General features: G+C 38.7%; 1 protein-coding gene across 3 annotated transcripts in view; it reads right to left on the bottom strand.

Moving 5' to 3' along the window:
* Window positions 1-13,614, bottom strand: part of SSH2 (slingshot protein phosphatase 2) — a 141,336-nt gene that overhangs the window by 101,017 nt on the left and 26,705 nt on the right. For 2 of the 3 annotated variants that reach the window (XM_012657318.1, XM_012657320.1), the window contains exon 1: window positions 5,793-5,881. The exons of the other annotated variant lie outside the window; for it this stretch is intronic. In XM_012657318.1, the coding sequence (XP_012512772.1) occupies window positions 5,793-5,848 (56 nt within the window). In that variant the 5' untranslated portion in view covers window positions 5,849-5,881. Of the gene's footprint in view, window positions 1-5,792; window positions 5,882-13,614 lie in introns of those variants that run through there. 3 annotated transcript variants of the gene reach the window in all.

Genomic DNA, 13,614 nt, shown 5'->3' with positions numbered 1-13,614 from the left:
TAATCCCGAGCATGGGTGGAAAGAGCTTTTTTTAAGATACAAAACCCTGAAATCATAAGAGAAAATATCTACAGATTTGACTACATAAAAATTAAAAAACTTTTATATGAGATGCAAAGTTAAAAGGCAAGCTATAGGCTAGGTTTTTGCCACATAGTCAGAATATACAGAGATTATAAAAAGAAAAAATACCAATAGAAAAATGGTCAGAAGTATAAACATGCAAAACATACAAGAAAAATGAAAAAGATAAATAAAAATATAAAAATATATTAAACTTCTATAGTAATTAGTGAATTATAAATAGAGAAGTATTTAAGAGCAGGGGCTCTGAGTCAGACTGCCTATATTTGCATCCTGACTGGATAATCTTAGACAAGTTACTTAACCTCTCTGTGCCTCTTATCTGTAATTAAGGATAACACTTGACTCAAAAGATTGTTAAGAAGAGTGAGACAATTTGTATAGTTCTCAAAACAGTGTCTGTCAGAGAGTAAGAACTCAGTAAAAAATTAACTGCTATTTAATGTTCTTATTAACAGGGTTGGTGAAGACACAGGGAAAAACATATATAGCCAGTAAGAGCAAATTGGCAAAGCCTTTTCAGAAAGCAATTTTACTGTATCAATTTTTTTTTTTTTTGAGACAGGGTCTTGCTCTGTCACCTTGCTAGAGTGCAGTTATGTCATCATAGCTCACTGCAACCTCAAACTCCTGGGCTCAAGAGATCCTCCTGCCTCAGTCTCCCAAGTAGCTGGGACTAAACGCACATAGAACCATGTTGGGCTGACTTTTCTATGTTTTGTAAAGATGGGGTCTCGCTCTTGCTCAGGATATTCTCAAACTCCTGACCTCAAGAGATCCTCCTGCTTTGAAAGAGCTAGGATTACAGGTGTGAGCGAGCCCCAGCGCCCCAGACACTTTATCAAATTTTTAACATATACATACCATCAGACCCAGAAATTCCACTGCTAGAAATTTATCTTAAAAAATGTTTACAAAGATATATGCATCAGGACTTTGAGTGCAGCATTCTGAGAGTTCTAGCTTCAGTTCTACCAATAACGAGCTATGTAGTCCTGTACAAATCATTTCACCATTTTAATTCTATAGTTTTAATTTCTCTAGTTCGTTATTCTATAAAATGTGGATGATGACTTGCCCAATCTGCCTCAGAGGAATACTTTAAGGTAGTGGTCTCCAAACCAACATCAGCACCATCATCTAGGAACTTGTTAGAAAATGCAAATTCTCCAGCTACACCCTAGACCTAGAGAATCAGGGGTATGTGGCCAGCAACTGTGTTTTAACAAGCACTCCAGGTGATTCTGATGCAAGCCTAAATTCAGAAATGAGCATACGTGAAATCCCTTGGACAACTAACCACAAAGTGGAACTAAAAGAGCATCAGTACTATTACTAACACAAAAAAATAAAACTGTTTCTACCTTTTGATTTCACAAAAAGGTACATTTTGGATAATCATCTCAATATGCTCCTCTATTGTTGAGGCTGAGCTTTAGAAAGCACTGATGTGTATCTAAGAAGTCAAACTCATATATGAACCAAATAAAGCTCAACGTAACCTCATTAATAAATCAAGCAATGTCTCAAATGTCTAAGTTCCAAGACTTTTGATCAGAGGATTTTATAATGGGAACATTTTTAATGGCAGCCTTTGCCAGCATTTTATCTAACAATCCTTGATCCTTTCCAGAACTTTTTAGGACACAAAAATGGACATATGTCTTGTGTATAACAATAACAAATACCTTGGCCCCTTGCTTAGTGACCAATTCCCAGGGACTGAAATAATGGCTCTATCATAAGCTTTCACATTTTTCAGAAGTTCAGATTTTTGTTCTTGTTTTTTAAAAAGCATGTACAGATTCTTAAAGAGTATAGAACCTTTCATGATCATTTTGTTCAGTCTGATCCAAGACTCTTGAAGTTTGATCAGATGATTGGGTTGCTCATATATAGTAGATTTAACACTTATAGTAACTATTCTTTGTTTCTGCAATGAATTTGAACACTTGTTAATGTCCTTCACTGACAGGTCAAAAATATTAATAATATCATATTTGGTGAGTTTTATACAGTGGCAAGGGGAGATCTTAATCCAATAATACAATGACATAATTACCAATAAAGTACAGTAATACCCTAGCTATTCTATAATTTCACTTATATATAACACAGTTGAAAGTCAAGAAATCAGAAAGAGCTTGTGAAATCACCAAAATAGGTATGCAAAGGCCACACTATAAAGGTCATGAATTTTCCCCATAGGAGGTCCCCTAAGATCTCACTTTGGCTTACTCTTTGACACAATTCTCATTGGTTTCTAAATCCATAGCAAATCTGAGGCAGCAAATGAGAAAGGGCAAAAAGCTCTTACGAAAGGTTCCTCAGCAGCGACAAGAGAACCACTGGCCTAAGAGTACTCATGTGTCAAGGAATCCCCTCTTAAAATACACACTTTGAGTCAGTCTTCACTTAGGACCCTTTAGTGTCCTGAGTCTTTTAGTTGCTCCCACTAGTCATTGCTATTTACATATCTGGTACTACAGGGAAATGCTCACATCAGCTGAGATTTACAGGATCAGATCTTAAAAATAAACATTTCCTTTTAGGAAAGAAATTCTTAACCTTTTTTGCGATCACAGATTATTTTGAGAATCTGATTTAAAAATATGTATTTATCTACCTAACATTTTCACATGATCTCAGGGAATTATAATAATTCATTGACTTTCTGAAGTCAATCCACAGACTTCTAGGTGACCATGGACCCCAAACTAAGAACTTCTACATTAGGTGCCAACAATGGGTACGGTTAAGCTCATAAAGTTTAGTATTTTATTAAGAGTGATCCTCAATGATTTCTTTTTAATAATGATGAGCTGGGCAACATTATAAATGCTGAATAAGCATGACCTCTAAAGCAATACTAATAAATACAGTTTAGAAGAAGTGAATATTATAGCAAGTCTGTTTTAAGAAAAAAAGGTGGCAAAAGACAAAAACCAAAGAGAAATATTCTGAAAATACTTTAAAAATTTATCTACCTTAGTAGCAAAACTCAGAATAGCAAATGTTTTTCTCTAAGTTGAAGATCTTAGCAAAGGTAATTCCTAAGACGGCCAAGGCTCAAAAGTGACCTAGCCACTACTAAGACAAAATATCATTTTTATAGTGGTTAAGAGCACTGGACTAAGAAATGGATCGAGATTCTGAGGACATTTTTGTCACTGACAAGCTATACTGCCTTGAGCAATAATGTCTCTAAGTCTCAGAAATTAGTTCATAGGGCTGCTGTGCTTATTAAACGATATAACATACACTAACATACATTAAGTGGTCAGTAAGTGGCAGTTATTAGTTTTCATTTAACTTTAATTAACTTTTTGTGTAGGCATTTACAGTTCACAAAGTGTTACCAAATATATGATCTCTTATGATCCTAAGGGTTAAAAGCCACTGTATTCCCACTTTACGGTGGAAGAAACTGAAGTCAAATGATTTATCCAAAGACATTAATTAGCAGGAAAAGAAATCTGGACCTGTTTGATTACACCAGAAAGCATGACTCAAAACTCCTTTCCCCCCCAAAAGTTTAGAAGCTCTGCCTTAAAAATTCTAATTTTTTTTTTTTTGAGACAGAGTCTGGCTCTGTTGCTCTGGCTAGAGTGCGGTGGGATCATTATAGCTCACTGTAACCTTGAACTTCTGGGCTCAAGCGATCCTCCTGCCTCAGCCTTCCGAGTAGCTGGGACTACAGGTGTGTGCCACCTCAATGGGCTAATTTTTTCTATTTTTGGTAGAGATGGGGTCTCCCTCTTGCTCAGGCTGGTCTCAAATTCTTGACCTCAAGCTATCCTCCCGCCTCAGCCTCCCAGAGTGCTAGGATTATAGGCATGAGCCATTGTGCCTGGTCTTTTTTATTTTTATGGTTAAATATACATAAGATTTACCATTTTAAGTGTGCAGTTCTATGGTTTTAAGTACTTTCACATTGTTGTGGAACCACGACCATTATCCATCCCCAGAATTTTTTCATCTTCCCCAAATGAAACTTTGTACTCATTAAACACAAATTTACCACTTCTTCCCCTTCAACCCCTAGCAACCACTTTCTGACTCTCTGAATTTGACTACTGTAGGTACCTCATATAAATGAAATCATACAGTATTTGTCCTTTTGTGACTGACTTATTTTACTTAGAAAAATGTCTTCAAGGTTCATCCATGTTGTATCATGTGTCACAATTTCCTTCCTTTTTAAGACCAAATAATAGTCCATTATAATGTATGTACCACATTTGTTCTTCCATTTATCCATCCACCGACACTTGGGTTGCTTCCACCACCTTTTTTGTTTTTAAAGTATTGTTAACACTTTAAAAAGTGAGATTGATTATCCAGAGTCAGATTATTCACCTTCGTTCTCTTTCATTTCACTTGTGCCTCCCTCTTTTTAGAAAGAAAATGCAAGTAAGGTAGTTTATTTAATTGTGTACAGTTTACAGTGCATGGCAGTAAAACCACTTTTTCTTTTTTTCTGTTTTCTATTTTTTAGGAGCTCCACCACCAATCAACACAAAGGAAAAAATCTACAACTGAAATGAGTTTAATTCTATTTTGGAGGATAGGAGGGTAAACCAACAATTAAAATAATAAATTAGGTGTAAGATTACCTATAACACAATTTACATGCTATTCTCTGGACGTTCAATAAGGGATAATTTAAAGTTTCCGTTGTTGGGCATTAAATTAAAAAGCTAACCTGGGAGGGAGGCATTCAGTAGCTTTGCTTAAGTGCTAAGAGAGTAGGGAAACTTTGGCAGGTGATTCTTCTGAAGCTGCTCGGAGAGCGTGCCAATATACGAACACAGACCAAATTGCTATCTAAAGTAACCTTAAACCGCTTCATTGGCCTAAGGATACAATCTGAATAGTAAACAGTTCCTCTGGTTTGAGCTTCATAACTGTTACGTGAGATTAACCACAAGCTTCAGCACACACAATTCTCAGAAACAGCTAAAGTACAATGGAAGAGAAAGACAACTCTAGAAACTTCAAAAATAGTGACGATTTAAAGACTCACTTGAATCTTGCACTTTAGTGAATGAAGGTGTGCATGCAGGCTTGGGGTTGTGAGCAAGTAACAGTACAGGGGGAGGAGGAGGAGAGAGGGTGGGAGGAGGAGGGGGGGGGAAACCCCAGCTAAACTACCGAAATCTTTTTCTGAGGTAACTCCAGACTATATAACCAGCAGGAACGAAGAATGAACTACCTTTCTTTGTGTGAACGGCTTGCAATAGAAACTTACAGTCACACGCAAACATACTTAAGACAAACAAAAACCACCACCACGGGAGGTTGGTCACCAGCAGGACCCACAGGGAGTCCCTCGCGTTTGCGGCCGGTTGTTCTGATCCTACAGACCACCCTACACCCCAGTCTCCCGAATACCAAATGGCTCGGCTGTCATTCGGTCACCACAGACAACTTCTCCAGGCGACCCACTTTCAGATTCCTTCAAAGTTTACCAGCAATTCTCCCAAATGATTCTGTCCACTCCCACCCCCGAAACTTTCTGCCTCCAAGAATCACCCCACACCTCCACACCATCGTCCATCCCTCAGGACGCCCGGAAACCGCCAAGCACTCAGGGTGCGCTTTCACTCTCCCTTGCTTGTTTGCTCCCCAGGATGCTGGGGAAGCGGCTGCTGAAAAGCAAACTTTCAGAGCGTTCGCGGAGGCGGAAGGGCGCACGGCGGACTCACAGCTGGTTGATGGCGTTCTGTGAGATAACCGCGTTGGCGGAGAAGTAAGGGATCATGTCGGGGCCACCCAGGCTGCAGGTGCAGGCGAAGAGCAGCTTCCTTTTGAAGGCCAACGTGCTCAGGGTCGTGGGGCCGGCCCAAAGTGGCGCATCCTGGCCTCTGCCCGATTAGGGCACGAGGCGCTCGCGTTGGGCTCCTGCGGGCGGAGGCGCAGGCTGTGCGGGCACCCGGCGGCAGAGCTGGCCCGCCGGGTCGCGCGGAGGCAGCCGCCGAAGCCCCGGGGCTCCGCTGTGGAGTCCGGGCGGCCAGGCGCCGGCAGCAGCCCGCCCCCACCCACGTCCGGGGCGGGGAGCCTGAGCGGGGTGAGGGAGGGTCCACAGGGCCAGGAGGTGGGTCTGGTCGGCGCCCCGCCCCCGAGCTCGCGACGCCCACGCGGTCCCGAAGCCAGCGTCCGGGGCTGTAGGGCAAGGGGAGGCCCCAAGATGCCGCTGCCCGGGCCAGGGAATGAAGCGAGCCCCGGGTGGGCGGGAAAGGCTCGAATTTCTCTAAGGGGAACGTTTCAACGGAAAAGTCCTGCCTCTTGACCGGCTCTATACATTGTACCTCAAACAAACTCCGTTTTTTGAATGATCTTAAAATTTTTTAAGTACATGTATTCACAAATGCAACAAATACTTATGAATGGCTTCCTATGTGTTGAGGAAATTCAGAGATTAGATTTTTTTTTTAACAGTTGAAGTTATGGTAAAAAAGAAAACTTATTTATACTGTCGGTAACATCTGCTCACCTACTTCGCAAATAAATTTATAGAGGGCTTTCCAGCCGTCCTCCAAACCAAGGATTCACAGCCGTAGCTGCACATGTGAATTACTTTGTGGAGATTTTAAAAAATCCCAATGCCCAGGCTGCACTTTACACCAGTCAAATTGGAATCTCTTCAGGGTGGGATTTAAACGTATTTTTCAAAGCTTCCCGGGTGATTCAAACGTGCAGCCACGGTTAAGAAGGCAGGTTAGAGATTAAATACTCACTTTACAGATGTGGAAGTATTCAGGGTCTAGGCAGATGACCTTGTTTGTAAAATGATGTCACTCAGACAGGAACCTAGGTTTTTATGACTCTTGATCTAGGGCTTTTACCACCAAACGATATTTCCTGATCCTTTTAGAGGCTTAAGCCCTTACCGTGTTCCTTCCAACTCACTGAACAGTGCTTTTCACCTGACTAGGAACCACCTCTTTGTAAAATGAGAACCTCTCTCTCTCTCTGTCCTGCATGCTTCGTGGTGGCTTACAAAAGGGGCTGGCACGATGCAGATAAGTTAGCTCCCTTATCTTTTACCCTTCCAGTCTCATTATGCCAGAGCACATATTTTCAGGTATCAGTATTTTTAGCATTTCTGAATACTTGACTAAAATATATATCAATAAAACTGCTTTAGGAATTCTAGAGTCAGAAATTAATAATTTTTAGAAATCACTTCACTAACCAATTAGAGGAGAAAACCGACTAAAATTAGGAAGAAGTCACTTTAAGACTCAACATGCTAGAATCAAGAAAACAATGTCTTTGTTTTCTATAAATTTACAAGGCTCTTTTCCTATTGGAAAGTTTGATGATTTTCAAAATACTAGTGAAATAGCCGGGCGTGGTGGCTCACGCCTGTAATCCTAGCTCTCTGGGAGGCTGAGGCGGGCGGATTGTTTGAGCTCAGAAGTTCAAGACCAGCCTGAGTAAGAGCGAGACCCCGTCTCTACTAAAAATAGAAAGAAATTAATCGGACAACTAAAAATATATAGAAAAAATTAGCCAGGCATGGTGGCGCATGCCTGTAGTCCCAGCTACTCGGGAGGCTGAGGCAGGAGGATCGCTTGAGCCCAGGAGTTTGAGGTTGCTGTGAGCTAGGGTGATGCCACGGCACTCTAGCCCGGGCAACACAGTGAGACTCTGTCTCAAAAAAAAAAAGCCACAATCACTCGTTTGTTAGTTGATTCTTCCATAAAACTTAAAGCTATTGCCAAGGCACTGAGGGCTTGAAATACTGTAAACTCACGTTGGAAAGAGACATCTTAAGTTTTCTAGAGATCTGGTAATAGGAAGGACCCAGGTGGCGAGTGAAGAGTTAATGGAAGGTCTGGATATTGGAGTTCATCTTATTCATCCATCTCTAGGAAGGAAAATGTTTGAAAGATTTATTCAGGCTGTGTCAGCAGGCACCCAAATGGCAGTGTAAGAAAAAATCTGCTGATACACCCCAAAATAAATTGCTTAAAATATCTGGCAAACTTGCCAGTTTGAAACTTCTTCCAGGCTGTAATTTATTACAGCCTCCTGCTGTGATCAAAAAAAGGCAGCAGGCACTTTAGAATAGCACTGTTAAGGTGAGTCCAGTTCCTTTCATGACACAGCAAAGATGGGATTTTATTGAAGTCAACACTAAATGATGCCATTTAGCAAGGATGATGGCATGGTAATCATCTGTATCTGTCTGAAAAAGAAGTCAGCAGGAAATATATCTTACTCAATTCGCACTTAATATCTCTTGCATTTAAAAACGCTAAAGATTTCATAAATATGTATAGTTATCTTTTATAAATAGGTTCCTATAGTGACGCCCCAGAAGTGCATAGTCCTTTCGTTTCTCCTCAAAAGACCTCTATCAGTGCCTGTTCGGTTAAGGAGACTATGTTAACACCCAACATCCAGGCCTTTTCAAAAGCTTTTCAAAGTTAAATTCTCACTTTGAACTGTAATGTAGGAAATTGGGAAAGTGCTGGAACATGCCTCTTGGTTTTTAAAGAAAAAACTTACACCCTCTTTGCAAACTAGCATAGCTTTAAGAGAATAGTTCTTTCTGCTACTCCCTGTTTTAACAAGTTGAACAAATTCCCTTTCTTTTCAGTCTGCGGAGTGTCAAAATGTCAATCAATTTAGTTTCGGCTCAATTTAATTTTTTACTCTCCACTGTCAGGAAAGAAGGTTCTAGGGAGCAAGCTTTCTGTACCCAAGCACCTAAGAATTAAAAAGAGATTTCAAATTAGATTGAGTAGCATGAAATAAACTAAACTAGTTTTCTACTCTACTTGAAGTTAGAAGGAGCTTTCTCTTAAAAAAAAAAAAAAAAAAACTTTGAACAAAGGCCCTGAAAAAAATTGCTGCATTTCTTTACACTTTTGCTTGAGTTTGAATATTTGAAATGAGTTTTGTCATGTCATTTGCTGACCATTTCAAGATTTGGAAATGTGAATATTTTAAAATGTTGGCTCTTGACAATATTAGCTATGACCAAATTAATTTTTTTGTAGAATATATTAAGAGCATTAAAAAATGCTTACAGTAATAGGTTTCCCTTATATCCATAGGGACTTCCATTACTGTGTATCCATGCATCACTCCATAAGGTATAAACACTGTAAAACAATGAACACTGGAAGGTTTCCATGCTGACCTAACTGTATTCCAGGATACACCTGAAGGTGCACTGAAATGTGAATGATGTAGACATGCTTTTGCTGCTGTGACAAAATTTCAACATGGGCAGATCACTTGAACTGATGCCAAAAGCAGTGGGCTAGAAACCAGAGGACCTAAGTTCTACTTCTAACATGGTCACTTAATAAACTAAGACTTTGGCCAAGTCACTTAACTTCATCTGTAAAATGGGATAATAAAACCCTAAGGAAGTGTCTCAACATCTGTTCTTTTGAGAGTCTGGAATCTTAGAGAAAGGAATGTCCAATCTGGAGATCCTGAGAAATGCATTTAATATACCTAAGATAAACAGTCTCCTCGGTCAAAGCAGTAGAGTCCAACAGTTAAAAACTCTGTCATTGGAATTACTGGGCTTGGGTTTGAATCCTAGTGTCACCACTAACTATGAATTTTGGAGTTACTTAACCTGTAGCTCAGTGTTAGCACTTAATTTATGAAATTACTCTGAGGATTAATTAAATTAACATATGTAAAGCACTTAAAAGAGTGCCTTGAACAAAAATCTATTCTTTGGCTTTAAAGTCTGGCAACTTTATGGTAAGGCCCATTGTGCACCTTAGTTTTATTCACTGAGGAAATGAAAATGTTGCCAGCACATGGGGAGGCCAAGGCAGAAGAATCCCTTGGGGCTGGGAGTTCAAGACCAGCCTAGGCAACATAGCAAGACCCTGTCTCTACAAAAAATTTTTAAAAAATTAGCCAGGCATGATGGTGCCTGTAGTCCCAGCTACTTGGAAGGCTGAGGTAGGAGGATTGCTTGAGCTCAGGAGTTCGAGGTTACAGTGAGCTATGATTGTACCACTATACTCAAGCCTGGGTGATAGCAGAGTGAGACTCTGTCTCAAAAAAAAAAAAAAAAAGAGGAAGAAAATGTAAATCTAAAAATGGCTAATGTGGGCAACATTAAAAAGTCGCAATACCTCTGATACCGTAAATTCAACAGGAGTTCGAGACCAGCCTGAGCAAGATTGAGACCCCATTTCTACTAAATATAGAAAAAATTAGCTGGGTGTGGTGGTGTGTGCCTGTAGTCCCAGCAACTCAGGAGGCTGAGGCAGGAGGATCACTTGAGCCCAGGAGTTTGAGGTTGCTGTGAGTTAGGCTGATGCCCCTGCATTCTAGCCCCGGGGACAGAGTGAGACTCTGTCTCAAAAACCAAACCAAACCAACAAACAGAAAACCCAAATTCTGTCAGCCACTTTGTCCATGGGCAAATCCTAATCCGTCCCATCCTGGTTTCTTTAAACTAGGGATGGTAATGTTTACCTCACAGGCTTGTTAAGATCCTTGGACAACAGTGCTCTGTGAAGAAGACAACACCAAATTTGCATTATTATCATCACCCATAAATTGACCAGATTCTAGTAATAGAAGGCTAGTTGTATTTGTTTTATTTTTCATTTATTACCAATGAATGAAAATTAAAATACGTACAAACTTCCCTAATGTACCACCATTTCATCCAGGAAGTCTTTATTATTATTGTTTGCCAGGTAGTTAATTACATTAACTCACTATTGCAATCTGTAAATAATGTGAGTTCTGCAGTGCTTACTTGATTTTTAAATTTTTTAAGCTTTCAAATAATAGCATTAACTTATATAACTATTTTAAAAATACCTAGTTATATAGGAGCCTTCAATAAAGACCCAAAGACCCAGGGAAAACTGTATTTTTAAATTGATATATATACGTATTTTTTTTTTTTAGGAAAAAACACTTAACCTTTATTAATTTATGCTTCTGAAAATAATAAAATAAATGAACCAAAACAAAAGGTTAGTTAATTTGGGAAGATAAATTCCATTTAGGTGAAAATAAATAGGAGAGATGTGTACATTTAGACAGTCTAAATTCTGTGTTAGGTTAGTCTAAATTCTGTGTTAGGTTAATGGTCATGAACGTACTTGAGAACAAGTGAAAAGTTTCACATCATTTCTAGTCGGAAAACTTCCAACATTTTGTCCAAAATGAACAAGATGTCAAGACAATAAACTAGCAAAATATGCAAAAAAAAAAAACAAAACCCTAGTCTGATGACAGATCACCTATCATCTAGATCAAACCCTAGATGATATTGGAGGGCCTATTTGTATTTTTATGTTTTCTCTAAGGGTTTGATCTAGAGAAATAGTAAATTAATCCCTTGAGTGTCAAAAGAGAGAAAACCAACACTTAAGAGTTATAAAGCAAAAAGCCTGTTACCTGGAGTACCATAACATTCTGTCTCCTGTGAATTTATAAAACACTAGGATAATACTCTCAAAATAATACCTGAATTTTCAAATTTATTGCCCAGACAGCACCAAGAGGTATGTCATTACACTTAGTAAAAGGCACTCTTCATATAATACAATAAACCATACTCTGTAAACAAAGGCTGTTAAAAGCAATCATGTTTTGCAATTACCATGTGGCTAATAGTTTTTTATTTGGAAGGACTATCTGATAACAGTTTTTTGTTTTTTTTTTTTTTTTTGAGACAAAGTCTCACTGTGTTGCCCAGGCTAAGAGTGCCGTGGCGTCAGCCTAGGTCACAGCAACCTCAAACTCCTGGGCTCAAGTGATCCCCCTGCCTCAGCCTCCCGAGTAGCTGGGACTACAGGCATGCGCCACCATGCCCGGCTAATTTTTTCTATATATTTTTAGTTGTCCAATTAATTTTTAGTAGAGACGGGGTCTTGCTCTTGCTCAGGCTGGTTTCGAACTCCTGAGCTCAAACAATCCGCCCGCCTCAGCCTCCCAGAGAGCTAGGATTATAGGCGTGAGCCACCGCGCCCGGCCTGACAACAGTTTTAAACCCTGGATTGAACAATGTCACTGAGCCTTTATAGTCCTTTCTGTGGAACTTTCTACCATAAGAGCAATGGAAAATACTGAAAAGATCTGCAAATCAACTCCATGAGAGGTGATCTCTAAGGCATTCATCCCTCCATGGTCTTAACCACCATATGCTCCTGTAGGAAGAGATGTTGAAATGCTGCTTTCTTTGGGTTACAAAAGCCCCACATTCTATTGTTTAATAAAAATAATAGGCGTTTATAGATCACTTTTCACATCTTTACAAAACATTTAACCATTTAGTCCCCACTCTATCTCTTTAAACATTTTATTTTTTTAGTTTTTTTAAATAATAAAAGTAACATGCTGAATGATTGAATTATTTTTTTCCAAAATTCAGAAAGGTAAAATAAAATTCACCCTTTCATTCCCATCATCCTACTTCCAGAGATGATTACTATTAATATTTCTAAAAATTTTTCTTACATATGTAAACATTGATGTATTGTAGCTGCCCCTAAAGAAGCACACGTGCATACAAACACAGAATTATATATATTAATATTATTCTGCTTCTTGCTTTTTTTCCCTATGTATCATTTTATCTTGGATATTTTTCCATGTTTACATAAATCAATCTCATTCTTTTAAAGGAATGTATAGTATTTTATTGTACAATCATATATAATTTATTGAACAGTCCTTTACTGATGGATATTTAAATTGTTTGCAGTCTTTAATATTATATACAATATTACTATCAACATGCTTTTATCCAATTTTTTTCTGTTTTTTTTTTTTCTGAGACAGGGTCTCCCTCTGTCACCCCAGCTAGAGTGCAGTGGCATCATTATAGCTCACTGCAACTTCAAATTCCTGGGCTCCAGCAATCCTCCTGTCTTAGCCTCCAGAATATCTGGGATTACAGGTATGTACCACCACATCCCGACAATTTTTCTATTTTTAGTAGAGATGTAATCTTGCTCTTGCTCAGGGTGGCCTCGGCCTCCTGGAGTGCTAGGATTACAGGTGTGAGCCATTGCCCAGCTTTTACCCTATTTTTATGCATACATGCTATTTTTACCCAATTTTTATGCATACATGTAAATATATTTGTTGGATGGATACTTAAGAGGTGGAAAATTGGCAGTTAAAGTATTTTAAACACAATAGGATTTGGTAGATATTATCAAATTACCCTCCTAAAGGTTTTAGTTTTTTATTTTCCTGTGGGTTCTTAGTGTCCCCTCCTACTCCATAATCTATTACATTAACTCAACTCAGGGCCCAAGATCCTCTTCTATAAACCATCTTTTACATATTATATTAAAAACTAAAAATCTATATTTTAGAAAAGTAAAACATGCTTATGGAAAGAAACTAGAAAAATTATAAAGAAAAATATTACGAAGAACTATATTATGGATTGTTTCCAAAGAACTACTAAAACTATAATAAGATATATATAATTCTTAAACTACTTTAAAGATAAAATCATTTTGAATTCAGAAGATATTTTAAGATATGTTCAATGCTAATGCTGTAGAA

Source organism: Propithecus coquereli, unplaced genomic scaffold, assembly GCF_000956105.1.
Source record: "Propithecus coquereli isolate 6110/MARCELLA unplaced genomic scaffold, Pcoq_1.0 Scaffold536, whole genome shotgun sequence".
Lineage (NCBI taxonomy): Eukaryota > Metazoa > Chordata > Mammalia > Primates > Indriidae > Propithecus > Propithecus coquereli.
Note: the sequence above shows the minus strand (reverse complement) of the source record. Positions and strands in the feature narration are given on the sequence as shown.